Source organism: Schistocerca nitens, chromosome 9, assembly GCF_023898315.1.
Source record: "Schistocerca nitens isolate TAMUIC-IGC-003100 chromosome 9, iqSchNite1.1, whole genome shotgun sequence".
In the NCBI taxonomy this organism is placed as follows: domain Eukaryota; kingdom Metazoa; phylum Arthropoda; class Insecta; order Orthoptera; family Acrididae; genus Schistocerca; species Schistocerca nitens.
Window position 1 is genome coordinate 313,668,622 of NC_064622.1, and position 15,035 is coordinate 313,683,656.

At 44.7% G+C, this 15,035-nt stretch overlaps 1 protein-coding gene across 1 annotated transcript; it reads right to left on the reverse strand.

The window, feature by feature from the left end:
* Positions 1-304: 304 nt before the first annotated feature.
* Positions 305-14,018, reverse strand: LOC126202912 (uncharacterized). The gene is made up of 2 exons (XM_049936992.1): positions 13,646-14,018; positions 305-789 (listed from the first exon to the last, which is right to left on the reverse strand). The coding sequence occupies exons 1-2, from the start codon at positions 14,001-14,003 to the stop codon at positions 617-619; spliced, it is 531 nt and encodes a 176-aa protein (XP_049792949.1). The 5' UTR covers positions 14,004-14,018; the 3' UTR covers positions 305-616.
* Positions 14,019-15,035: the final 1,017 nt, after the last annotated feature.

Genomic DNA, 15,035 nt, shown 5'->3' on the forward strand with positions numbered 1-15,035 from the left:
AATTCTCTTTATATATATTATATATATATATATATATATATATATATATATATATATATATATATATATATATATATATATATATAAAACCACCGGTTGTCGTAAGATGACTATTAAAAGATTATAATTAATGTTAGTGTGGTTGCCAATTTGGTAAACTAGACTGGATACCTGGCGAAACAGTTGCTCAGTAATGCAAGGATAACTTCCCCAGACAGCTCACAGCTTTTAACCCGCTTTTATTATCTTGAATATCAGCACCGCTTTCAGAACAACTTAATGCATAAACTTTACAAGATTACTATTCCTTCTTGACAATCAATGCTTTATTTTGCAATAAAACGACCATTACAGTCACAAGGAATGAATGAAAAGATACAACATAACACAGAGAAGATTACTTCATTAAGTATTTAGTGGAATGCTAACAAACATTCCTTCAGCGTGGTCTTAGTACAAGTGAACACATCCGTTACGAAAAAGTCTACTTCAGTCGTGATATTGAAATTATTATTCGATGGAAGTTAGTGTCGATGTAGGCGACGGTATCGATTAATAAAGCAAAACGAAGGAAGGTCAATTGCCCCAGTAGAAGCCAGTGGGAGAGAGAGCCGCTTCAGCGGACGCCGGCCTGCATCAGCGAGAGGCTGCCGAGGCGCGGGTGCCGGCGTCTCGGGTGTCTCTGGGCCGCCTCTACGAGCGCCCTGTAGTAGGCCTCCCTGTCCTCCTCCGGCGGCGCCAACGCCACCGACCTCTTCTCCGGCAGTCTCGGCTGTGTCACCGGCTCATCTGCAAGCAAAACGGCGCTTTAGAGGTCAGGAGCAAGCTTCGACCGTGTTAGCTGTAACGAAACTTTACAAAACAATGTGACTTGACCTCAGAATCAAATCAATGATCTGGCCCTTTGCGGTCAATGTACACAACAAATTCTTCATTCGAGGGCGCCTCGCCGCTTGACGGAGCTTAAAAATAACAGCACTCTTTACGTATACGATGGTGTTCCAAAAACTAACAGGAGACTATTTTTTGCGAAACATGTACACTGAAGCGGCAAAGAAACTGAAATCGTTATAGGTACGAAAAGATGGCTGAAGCCAGAGATAAATTATGCCGAAATTTTTACAAAGGCACAGACGGTGTTTAGAAAGGATGGATTGCATGCAACCGGTGGTGGCGTGTCTGTCGCTGTTAGTAGTAGTGCATCCTGTAGTGAAGTAGAAGTGAATAGTTCCTGCGAATTATTATTGGTGGAGGTTACACTCAACAACCGAGCTAGGTTAATAATTGGCTCCTTTTATCGACCTCCCGACTCAGCAGCATTAGTGGCAGAACAACTGAGAGAAAATCTGGAATACATTTCACATAAATTTTCTCAGCATGTTATAGTCTTAGGTGCAGATTTCAATTTACCAGATACAGACTGGGACACTCAGATGTTTAGTACGGGTGGTAGGGACAGAGCATCGAGTCACATTATACTGAGTGCACTATCCGAAAATTACCTCGAGCAATTAAACAGAGAACCGACTCGTGGAGGTAACATCTTGGACCTTCTGATAACAAACAGACCCGTACTTTTCGACTCTGTAAGCGCAGAACAGGGAATCAGTGATCATAAGGCCGTTGCAGCATCCCTGAATATGGAAGTAAATAGGAATATAAGAAAAGGGAGGAAGGTTTATCTGTTTAGCAAGAGTAATAGGAGGCAGATTTCAGACTACCTAACAGATCAAAACGAAAATTTCTGTTCTGACACTGACAATGTTGAGTGTTTATGGAAAAAGTTCAAGGCAATCGTAAAATGCGTTTTAGACAGGTACGTGCCGAGTAAAACTGTGAGGGACGGGAAAAACCCACCGTGGTTCAACAACAAAGTTAGGAAACTACTGCGAGAGCAAAGAGAGCTTCACTGCAAGTTTAAACACAGCCAAAACCTCTCAAACAGAAACTAAACGATGTCAAAGTTAGCGTAAGGAGGGCTATGCGTGAAGCGTTCAGTGAATTCTAAAGTAAAATTCTATGCACCTACTTGACAGAAAATCCTAGGAAGTTCTGGTCTTACGTTAAATCAGTAAGTGGCTCGAAACAGCATATCCAGACACTCTGGGATGATAATGGCATTGAAACAGAGGATGACACGCGTAAAGCTGAAATACTAAACACCTTTTTCCAAAGCTGTTTCACAGAGGAACACCGCACTGCAGTCGCTTCTCTAAATCCCCCCACGAACGAAAGAATGGCTGACATCGAAATAAGTGTCCAAGGAATAGAAAAGCAACTGAAATCACTCAACAGAGCAAAGTCCACTGGACCTGACGGGATACCAATTCGATTCGGAATAATTATGCCGTCATTTTCAAACACTTTTGATGTATGTATCACTGCTAGATCCGGCAACTTATCATTTCCATCGGAACTACTACTGCACACGTCCGATCACTTTCATTGCTAGGCTTCGACTCCTCTCTACCACCAGAGAAGGGCGCGCGAAGAATATTGCTTTACCATTGGTCAGTTTACTCAACAACAAATAGCAAAACAACATTCTCCCGCGTCAATCCGCGCTTTTCATCAATAGCCAATCGCAAAATAGTATACCTACCGACTGCACTTTTTACCGACGCAATTTTCTAATATGCTGAAGTTTTGCTTATGCATAAAGTTATTTACTATTGTTATTTACACCTGAATTAACTTTCCCTTTACCATAAACTTACTTTACAAATCTATTCTACAAAAATCCCCTTTGTCCATATCCATACTTCTTCGGAATGTTCCCACACTAAATCCCACTACATAACTCGTTAAACAATTATCTTCACATTAACCTTAAACCACACTCACGCATCATTCATGCTACTAAAACACATTTATAACATTTTACATACACAAAAAGACATAACACTTTATGAAAATACTAGAACAGTTTATGAAAAACATTATTACTTTAGTGCATTCTAGTGGGCACAATCGAAACTAAAATCACAGTCCCCCTATCCAATATTGTCTTCTATCGGCTGATACATAAACTACGTGCGCGTCCAGTCTTGCATCGCCATCTGTCACTCTCCAGCTCTGAGACACATCTCCCACTTTAACCGCCTCCAAGGCAGGATCGTTATTCGGCGCTACGCCTCAGTATGACCGGATTCGAAACCGATACTCAGTTCCTGGCTAAAGCTTCTACAGAAAAACGCCGGTTGTCACGAATCATGGCGTCAGTGCATCTCACATTCTCGTCAGTAACGGCCGTGCTGGGACGACCAGAGCGTTCCTCATCTGTGACCGACGTACGCCCACTTTTAAAGGCACTTAACTACTCGCACATACTTCTTTCACTAATGCATCTATCTCTATGCTTTTCCAATATTCTTCTATGGATTTGTCGAGGTTTTGCGTCCTTCGCCATACTGCTCGCTTTTCTTGTACAGTGTACACAGCTAGGGACGTGGCAATTTTGTTTCAGTTGCCTTTCCTATTCTCCTTGTCATGCCATCTGTCAGTGTATGCCAGAATTTTCTCAAAGCATGCATCTTCACTCGTTGGGAAACATGTCTGACGTGTTGATTGCGTTTAATAGTGACAGTTTGTTATTACTTTTTGAATTGCCCTCGTACTAGTGACGAAAATGTACATCAAAAGAAAGAAAATATGTTGCTCTGCGTGGTATCGGCCATGAAGAAACCGGAAAAGAAGGTAGTCGAAGAACCTGAGAGTGTTACAGAAGGATACTTAAAGTAAACGGACTTTTATTAAAATTCCAAACATCTTCGTGTGCAGCGCAAAATAAGAGAGCTCGATGAAACTCGCTCATACATAGGAAGAAATGCTGTAGTACACTATAGAAAGTAACTGAAAGAAATATGCAATGAGACTAACAGAATGAGCCGTACGTGGCTCGTATTCGTGCAATATCTCATTGGACATCCTGTTTTTACTGTACTACCACCTCGTTATGTTAATTTCATTTACCGGTGTCACTGAGTTGCCACTTCGCCCGCCTGTGAGCGGCAGCAGCGGCGCTTATCGATATAAGCCCTGGCGTATTATCTTTGCTGACTGCTGTTACTTCCCGGTTGTCGTGTGTTCGGAGTTAGTTCGGATCTGCCAGTGAGTTGGGAGGTGCTAGCAGTGCAGTTCTGACCTGGCAGTGTTTGACTTACGACGCAGCAAAAGTTCAGTCGGGGCGCAGCTGCAGTTAGGTCTGGACAGCCATGACTCGCCCGACGGTTGCCGATGCGTATCACTTGAGCGCGGACCACCGTGGTTGGTAGTCAGTCGGTCGTCTTGTCGGACGACGTCTATGTTGGCCGGCGATCGCTTATGGGTTGCCTGCGTGTGCCGACTGGCGATTCGTCCTTGTTATTGCACAGTCGATGCCGTTAATATTGTCTAGTCCTTCGTGCAAGTGTTCGTGAAACTGTTTGTAGCTTGTGATGTCGACTGCTCAGTTGTTTTAGTGCTGTCTCTGTGCTGATGTGTGGCAGTCGGTCGTCTGGTTTGGAGCAGCGAGGAAATCTCTGCGGGGCGTAGTTTGGCTGGGCCCGCTGGCAGTCTCTATGCAGTGTCGGAGTGTGTGGGGCTGTTCCCATCGCTACGAGGTCCGTGGCTCACCGACCCTGGACACGAAAGTTGAGTTGGGATTTAATTTACTAGCAAGTCAAGTCTTTTCACAGTGTGCCATCTGGTTCTCGTTGTTGGCTGTTGGGACATTCCCGTGAGCAACAACATGTGTGTTCGAGTTGGCGAAGGTTTAGCCACCGTCCGGTGGAGTCTAACTGTATTTGGTTATTTGCAATTGAAGTGCACCAGCGGAGTTTTCTGCCTTGTGGCCGTTAACGTTCCGGTTACCTGCCCAAGCCGTTGACGTAAATTCAGGCAGTCTCCTTCCTCACTGTGTTGTCGCTGTCCAGTATGGTGTGTTTTTGCTTGGTTGTGGGCGTCCATGCCTTTTACGTTTTGCATTGAACTCCCGGTTGTGTGCTTGTCGAGTGGAGCGCAAGTTACCTTGTCGGTGGGTCCACAGACTGTCTGTTGTTTGGGTTGCCGTCGGATCGAGAATAGTTGGGCCGACTGCCTATCTCACCTAAGTGATCTTTAGTATTTAAAGTGCTGGCCGACCCCCGAAACTTCTGAGCGCCGTTAGCTGCACGGCCTTTTCTTATTTTCTGTTGTGTGTATTTGTATGGCTCATAGTAAATTGTTTTGAACTAAAGTTGAATTGTTTTTAGTGGTGTTTTAAGTCATGGGCCTTCAGCCGTCTTTAAGGTTGTTGTTTTCCAAGTGTTACATTTTTGGGCCTTCAGCCAAATTATAGAACTTACTTAACATGAGGCGTTCTGCCTTCTAAATATTCTCTTTGGCGTCTGAATTTTGAGTTAATGGCTTTTAGCTGTTTTTTTTTTAAATTAAAGTGGTTGTGCCCTTAGGCCATAAGATAGTGTGGCGTATTCAGCCGATAACTAAGTTATGGTCGAATAAATAAAGTTATGTGTGTTCGAGTGTAACTGAGAGCCGCTCATTTTGGCCCCTTTCCTCAATTCCATCTACTTGTCCTGTCCTGCAGGCTTAGCAGGGCGTCTCACAGAAATCACACTTTTACTCAATAATTAGTCACCGCGATTGATAATGGCAGTACACGGTCGGCAACGTGCTTCCATGCTGGCCGCAAGGTTGGTAAAGCGTTTTTGTGGTAGGGTGCCCCATTCCTCCAGCAGCGCGGCTGACAACTGTTGGATAGTCGTTGATGCGTGTTGACGTGCTGCATTACATCTTCGAAATGCATCCACCAGTTCCCGACGGGATTGGAGTCTGGGCAACAGGTAGCCCAGTTCATTCGCGAAATATCCTCTAGTTCAAAGAGCATCTCTAGTTCCGCTGTTCGAAGTGGTAAAGCATTGACATCCGCAAAAATTAAGTAAGGGCAGAATAAACACCTCAAAAGACGCACATGGGGAAGGAGTACGGCACCATAATAAAGCTGACCGGTAAGTCTAACATTTTCAAAGCCCTGAAGGCCAGTACCACCACGCAACGTTATGTCCCCCCTCCGCATCCAGACACACACACACACACACACACACACACACACACACACACACACACACACACACACTTCATTCTTCGTTTTACTTTTATCGACGGCATTGCATCTAACAGCACAGGTGGACGAGCTCTTGAAAAGAGAGGATGTTCGGCGAATAGAGTTGCCAGTTTGTCCCCGCGAATTAAATCCCATGGAGCACTTCTGGGGTGCATTGGGTAGACATACTGCAGCACGTCTTAATACGCGAATGACCAGTCGACCAGTCAGCAGTTGGCAGCTGCGCCCTACCACAATTACTCCTTACTAACCTTGTGGCCAGCATGGGAGCACGTTTCAGAACATGCATTTCCGTCAGTGGTGGTCACACACCCTATTAAATACTATGTCTCGCCTTTTTTAGCGTCCAGTGGACCATCATGAACTGTGATAATTTCAGTGCAATTATTGTCTCTGAATAAAAGTGTCATTTCCGTTCGTCTCCTTGCGTATTTCTTTCAGCTACCAAACAAAATGGTTCAAATGGCTCTCAGCACTATGGGACTTATCATGTGAGGTCATCAGTCCCCTAGTACTCAGAACTACTTAAACCTAACTAACTTAAGGACACCACACACATCCATGCCCGAGGCAGGATTCGAACCTTCGACTATAGCGTTCGCGCGGTTCCAGACTGAAGCGCCTAGAACCGCTCGGCCACACTAGCCGGCTTTTCAGCTACCCTCTGTACTCTAACGTAGCAGATCTTTCTATGTATGGTCCAAGTTAAATCAAGCTACGTAAGACACTGACACATCGTAAGAGATTTACTTTCGTCTTTAAGTTTCGCAACACCGGTGAATCAGAAAAAATCGCCTAGAAGAAAGAAGAAAGATTTGGATCTGACGTCCCGCAGACACCGAGGTAATTAGCCACGAAGCATCACTTTGGCGTGGGGAAGTATCCATAAGAAAATCGGGCATGCCCATTTCAAAGAAACCACCCCTCCACTTGACGTTATGTGATTTACGCAAACACGGAAAACGGAAGTGAATTTGAACTACCGCCTGCCCAAATACAAATGCATTGTTTTACCTCTGTTGTATCTCGCTGTATAATTAAGTGAACTGATAAAATGAGAAACGATCATTATTTGCAGTCGGAAACACACAAATCACTTGGGGCTCTAATCGTGTCGTGGCTTAACACTGATCAGCCAGAACATTATCACCACCTATCTAGTAGGCGGTATGTCCACTTTTGGCATGGATAACAGAAGCGAATCTTCGTAGCATGGAAGCAATAAGGGCTTGCTAGGTCGCTGGAAGAGTTGGCACCATATCTGCAAATACAAGTTGCCTCATTCCTCTAAATTCTAGGGAGGGGAGCGATGTTCTTTGGCGCCACCTTCAGTCACATCTGAGATGCGTTCGCTGGCCGCTGTGGCCGAGCGGTTCTAGGCGCTTCAGTCCGGAACAGCGCTGCTGCTACGGTCGGAGGTTCGAATCGTGCCTCGGGCATGGATGTGTGTGGTGTCCTTAGGTTAGTTACTTTTAAGCAGTTCTAAGCCTAGGGGACTGATGACCTCAGATGTTAAGTACCATAGTGCTTAGAACCATTTGAACCGTTTTAACCAGATGTGTTAGACTGTATTCAGATTTGGCAAAATGGGGGACCAGCACATCAATTTTAGCTCACCACTCGTCGAAGGACTCCACGCGCTCCTGGTCTTGTGACAGGGTGCATTTTCTTGTTGAAAAATACCACCGCCGTCGGGAAACACGATCGCCATGAAGGGGTGTACATTGTCTGCAACCAGTACTCCTTGGCCGTCTTGGTGCCTCGTATGAACTCCACTAGACCCATGGATCCCCACGCGAATGTTCCCGAGAGCATAATGGAGCCGCCACCAGCTCGTATCCGTCCCGCAGTGCAGGTGTTAAGGAGCTGTTCCCATGGAAGACGACGGATTCGCGTCCTCCTATCCACATGATGTGGAAGGTATCGGAATTCATCAGACCATGCAACCCTCTGCCACTGCGCCAACGTCCAGTCGTAGTTGCCGATGTCGTGGTGTTATGCATGCATGGGTCATCGGTTGCGGAGGCCCATCATTACGAGTGTTCGGTGCACTGTGTGTTCACACACACTTGTACTCTGCCCAGCATTGAAGTCTGATGTTAGTTCCGCCACAGTTCGTCGCCTGTCCTGTTTTACCAGTCTGCCGAGTGTACGACATGTGTAAAGAGGGTGGCCGCTCGACCCGACGACGTATGGACGTGGTTTCACCTTCATTTCTCAACGTGTTGAAGACACGCACCACAGCACTCGTCAAACACGCGACAAGTCGCTCAGTTTCCCAAACGCTCGTGCCAAGCCTCCGTGACATCAAAATCTGCCCCCGGTTAAACTCTACTACATCGTACGCCTTCTCCATTCTACACATGGCACGCTCACTGATGCTACATGCACCGCCAGGTGACGCTACTATCGCCTGGACGGTTTATATCGATAGTTGGTCTGTGATCATAATGGTCTGGCTGATCAGTGTGTCTCGCGTCGGCGGCACTGCTTGTGCAGTGGGACTGTATACACTTGTCAGTCCACGCCTGTTGTATGAACGAACGATTACGTTCCAGCCTCGAGGAGATATTAATGAGGCATGGCTGCATGTAATAGGTTGCGAGACGGAACTATGAGGATAGCTGTGAAAACGCACGAATGGCACTGATTTGTTTAAGATTTTAACAGCGTCATCGTGATAAAAATTTTGCCAAGTGCTAGTAGAACTCGTGCTATGAGGTTCCGTACAAAATAATGTATATCGACACCTCAGACATCCCGGTAATCGAGAATATGGACGACGTTTGCCTGCTATCGATACCTATACTGACAAGATATTAGTTCAGGGGACTCCAACACTTCCGAGATTGCGAATATCAAAATATGTTATATCTAAGTGACCGTGTCTTTTGACTGCACTGTCGTTAGAGCTTAATTTTTTACACTAAGAGGTCGTAGACGTGTGACATAAATTTCAACTTGATATGTATGTATTTTTAGATTATTTTGGACCATGTGGGAACTGTGGAAGGAACATTTGCCTCTCAGTTATTATGTAAATACGTACTATTTCTTCCGGTTTTTCTGATGTATTCCACAACCTCGAGTATCTTCTCATTAAGGGTCAAAGAAATGAACGACTTATTTAATATAAGCCGTTTCGTAATAGCTCGCTACAATGCTGTTCTTTATCAAAATAAAATGGTACCAACCACAGGGTGTTCACAAATGTGGCCGCCGCGCGGGATTAGCCGAGCGGTCTTAAGCGCTGCAGTCATGGACTGTGCGGCTGGTCCCGGCGGAGGTTCGAGTCCTCCCTCGGGCATGGGTGTGTGTGTTTGTCCTTAGGAAAATTTAGGTTACGTAGTGTGTAAGCTTAGGGACTGATGACCTTCGCAGTTAAGTCCCATAAGATTACACACACACACACACACACACACACACACAAATGTGGCCCATATTATGTTCACCAGTTATTTGATTATTGGGAATTGTCACTACGACCACATGAATTCACGTACGATTGGCAGTGAATATCACGAACATTTCAGTTGAGGAGGTAACTAATCAGCTTCCCGAAGCTGTACTTCTTCAAATAAGTTCATCTGGAGAAGCGGATGTAAGGGTGTCGTGCACACTCACGGAAAGCCTGCACAGCGTAATAAAATCGCGAATACTGTGGATTGACTTTTGACGGAAATTTTTATTTCCGATAACGTAAACGTTATTCAAGAGTTCAAAGTACAGCGAATCATAATCGACAGATCAAATTTGTCGTAATTTCCCCGAAGCGCGCATCTGCAACGACAGTAAAATAAAATGTTCAAGAAGAATAGGACATTTGCTACAAATCTGCGACAGCAAGTGATTTATTCAGGACAGTGAATTCATTCTAATTAATTCGAAAGAACAAACAAATACTTGTGTCTTGTAATGGACTTACTCGTGTATTGTGACCTCTAAAGTGAATGGGCGCGACTTTGAACTAATAGCAAAAATTGCATGGCGTTTGTAAAATAGTGTAACATTGGAGTTTTTCGTATTTCTAGTTTTTCTCACTGCTTCTTAAGATCGCGTTTGTTTAATGTGAAATTTTATTTGTTGAGAAATATGGCGTTAAGTTATAAAAAATGATAAAGTGCTCTAGAAAGAAACATTAATTTTTCGTTTCTTAATGTAAGAGCTCGAATGTTAGGTGAAGAGAATGTTTGATGTTTGGAAGGAATGGGGAGAGGACTTCGTACCAAGCTCTTTTTATGGAAGGAGAGTGCGGAAGGGGGCCATGACGTGGGGAGAAAAAGAGATATTACTGTGTTAAAATTGGAAATATGGTAGATGCCTGGATGGTTTTCGTGGACAGATGGGAAAAGATGGTTAAAGTCTCGTTGAGCTACGATATGGAGAGTGTGGCGGTGTAAGTTTCGGAAGCTGTGTTGTTTTAAGCATGATAGTACTAATAATGGAGATGAAATTGAACTTTCCGTAGGTGAGTATCTACAAGTGTTAAATACTTTGAAAAAAAAAACATATTCGTGCCATCTGCTATGCAGTTGTATGCGTATTCCGCATCGGCTTCGGTTATTACAACCATGTTAACAGGAGGAAACTGTACGATACAAAAAATACGAGCATTGGATATACACAGTCACCATAGAAAATGGGGGAATTAAAAAAATCATTTTAAAACCATTACACATTGTATATCAATAGGTCAAAAATACATTTTCGTCAAGTATGACCGAACTAAATGTAGAACACATGTCATTTTTGCATTGCTATTGCTTTAATTTTTGACTGGACCGAAGAACATCTGTAAGCTTTTAGGTAATCATACTTTTTGTGTGTTTCAATTTCATCACGTAATATTTATACGTTCGACAGTTGTGTCAGTTACTGAGTGTAGAGTGTAATTGTACCACCACACAGCACATTTATAATGAACTGTATAAAGACTGAATATTATGACAATTATGTATGTTCTACATTTGGTTGGATCATATTTGATGAAAACATGTTTATGATCCGTTGATGTACACTGTATAAGTACTTTTTTCTCTCTTGGAGCCTTTGTCCCGCTTTGACGCTAGGTAGGCCGTGTACTATTGATTTGGCAGTGTTAGTTGCAGAGGATGGCCGGATGTGGCAAACCGCCTAAAAACCACATCCTGGCAGGCCGGCATACCGGCCCTAGTCGTTACTCCGCCGGGCGTATTCGATCCGGGACCCGTGTGACTCCCCTAGTCCAGGAAGCAGCGCATTAGCACTCTCGGCTACCCTGGCGGGTACTGTGTAAGTACTATGGTTGTAAAATTAAGTTTTTTTAATTCTCCAGTTTCTTTGGTGCTTCTGTATTCGTCTTTTTGGTACCTTATAGTTTCTCCTTATAAGATGGTTATAACAACCGAAACCGGCAGAGAATAAACATACAACAGGGATCACTCATAGCTTGCAGAACAAGAAACACACTCCAGTCACTGGCTGAGCGGTTCTAGGCACTACAGTCTGGAACCGCGCGACCGCTACGGTCGGAGGTTCGAATCCTGCTTCGGGCATCGATGTGTGTGATGTCCTTAGGTTGGTTAAGTTCAAGTAGTTCTAAGTTCTAGGGGACTGATGACCTCAGATATTAAGTCCCATAGTGCTCAGAGCCATTTGAACCATTTTTGAACAATCACATTTACAAACAACAGACAATCCAGATAAATACCAAGGAGCAGGTATATACCAGCTAGAGTGCCAAGAATGTTAATTAGTATATCTGAGGATGACAAGCTAGCCACCAAAGCAATAACAAACCGATGTGTAACCAGGATAAATAATTAATGAATCTCCTCCGCCACCCCTTCTCTCTCTCTTTCCCCTACACACACAGACACACACACACACACACACACACACACACACACACACACACACACACACACACAACAAATAAACAATATCGAACCACAGCAAACACAAGCAAAAGACACACAAACACACAAGAACAACAACTGGCAACACTACACACCGAAAACACACACACATGTTGATCAGAAAATGGAAAGTGCGAGTGATATATGCGATGTGAAAAATGTGAGTGAAAGAAATCCAGAAATGAGGCAGCTTGAGAATGTAAACTAACGTATACATCTCCAGGACCACACACATGAGTTAACAGCGCTGGAAATCGTAACAAACACCGAACGATAAGTTCACACTACAAAATTTGTGCTACAAAAGTTGATTCTAACCTAAAAAACAAGAGAAAATCACGACAAAATGTAATATGGCAGCATATTATAATTACAACATAATACGTTTATTGTAGGTATAAAAGGAAATATGTATTACAGGCCACTGATGATGCTTCCCAAATAAAAGAAGCGAAACCCGTATGGCAATAAACAAACTGCCTTCAATTAGTTGCATAGACGGTACATACCTCGACTAATAGACATACAGTAGCACAACTGATGACACAAATATGCTTTTTGCAAAATTGGCTGAAATGACTGGTTGGTGTCAAGTGTCAAGTGTAGAAAATCAGGTGTTTAGTGATGCAGAGGAGAGATGGGAAAACGAAATTGGTCTGGAAAAATCTACATCTACATTTATACTCCGCAAGTCACCCAACGGTGTGTGGCGGAGGGCACTTTAAGTGCCACTGTCATTACGTCCCTTTCCTGTTCCAGTCGCGTATGGTTCGCGGGAAGAACGACTGCCGGAAAGCCTCCGTGCGCTTTCGAATCTCTCTAATTTTACATTCGTGATCTCCTCGGGAGGTATAAGGAGGGGGAAACAATATATTCGATACCTCATCCAGAAAGACACCCTCTCGAAACATGGACAGCAAGCTACACCGCGATGCAGAGCGCCTCTCTTGAAGGGTCTGCCACTGGAGTTTGCTAAACATCTCCGTAACGCTATAACGCTTACCAAATAACCCTGTGACGAAACGCGCCGCTCTTCTTTGGATCTTCTCTATCTCCTCTGTCAACCCGACTTGGTACAGATCCCACACTGATGAGCAGTACTGAAGTATAGGTCGAACGAGTGTTTTCTAAGCCACCTCCTTTGTTGATGGACTACATTTTCTAAGAACTCTCCCAATTAATCTCAACCTGGCACCCGCCTTACCAACAATTAATTTTATATGATCATTCCACTTCAGATCGTTCCGTACGCATACTAGCAGATATTTTACAGAAGTAACTGCTACCAGTGTTTGTTCTATCATATAATCATACAATAAAGGATCCTTCTTTCTATGTATTCGCAATACATTACATTACTATGTTAAGGGTCAGTTGTCACTCCCTGCACCAGGTGCCTATCCGCTGCAGATCTTCCTGCATTTCGCTGCAATTTTCTAATGCCGCAACTTCTCTGTATACTACAGCATCATCCGCGAAAAGCCACATGGAACTTCCGACACTATCTACTAGGTCATTTATATATGTTCTGAAAATAGAATAGGAGGAAAAGAATACAGAAAAAACACAGTGCTTAAGGAGTAAGGTTTCTAGCTTTTTTTCGATACATTATTGCCTTCTCGGCATAACAGGAGGTGTGTTCTACCTTTCATGCGAACGGAGACAGACGGCGCGGAGAGAGGGACGTGCGCCAGCTTGCCGGGCGGCGCGCCCGTGACGGGCCCCAGTACCGGGTTCTTGCCCAGGCGCGGCACTAAGTACATTCCGCCACCGGACGGCGCATCCTCCTCCTCGCTAGCCGCAGCTTCAGCAGCTCCTGCAGATGCTGCCGACTTCACGCAACCTGATGACGCCGCTGTGGCTAAGGCCGCCAGCGCCAACAGGCCGAAGGCGACCGCGCGACCCGATCCGGCGTTACGCATGGCTGCTGCACTAGTGTGCGAGCGCAGCTGATCGTCCCAGCAGCTGCGGTCCTCCGCGGAAGGTGGCAGTCGCCGCAGCATCCTGTCCGTTGCGCACGTCCACACCAGCGGTATCGGCGTTTCCTGAAGTGCGAAACGCGTGCGATATACCCCGCCAAACTCGTGAGCGGAAACCGCATGTATGGCAGCAACAGATACTTCCGGACGTGGCTGCGCAAGACGCACTATTCGACAGAAACAGCGCGAGAGGAAAGAGGCTGGAGAAAGAAAAAACCGCAGCAGCCTAAAAGGCGACACATTACGACAATAAGTTATTGGCACTAGATGTGCAAGTTCAGAGAGAATTCCACATGCGTCCCTACAGTGCTACATTGTAGGGTTTAGACCGATATCGCGCACAACCGACACGGAAAGAACACAGTGCTGCCAGTTTCTTCTGTTGATCAGTATTATTATTATGGTATGCCATTACAGATTATACACGTCCGGTGATGCTGTTACAAACTTTGGAGAAGGGCAAATTTAGCAATTTTAGGAAAGGGACCCTGTCTGGAAACGACCAAGTCGGAAGTTACAAGCGAAACTCGCTCTAGGATAGCCTACATTCGGAGGTGGTAGTATGCACCAAAACAAGAAGAAAAGTCCAGTAAATATGATCTCTGAAATGCATACCGCACGAGCTTTTAGCACTTGTTCACCTTCGCTACTGTGAAACACATCTCTTTTAGTCAACAAGTGGCATATCTCTAAAGATAGGCGTTTAGATCCCATGTTTACCAGGCTTTTTTGTTTTGGTCCACAGCTGCGTGTGGTAGCCGCGCGGTCTCAGGCGTCTTGTCACGTTTCGAACGGCTCCCCCCGTCGGAGGTTCGAATCCTCCCTCGGGCATGGGTGTGTGTGTGTGTGTTTTCTCCTTACCGTAAGTCACTTTAAGTAGTGCGTAAGCCTAGGTACCGATGACTTCAGCAGTTTGTTCCCATAGGAACTTTCCAATTTTGGTCCATACTACCGCTTCTGAAAGCTGCCTACCTTAAGATTCGTAGTAACAACAGTGCCGGTATATGTATTCCAATGTCAGAGTTATTAGAATTATCACTTCCGGACGAAAGTTCC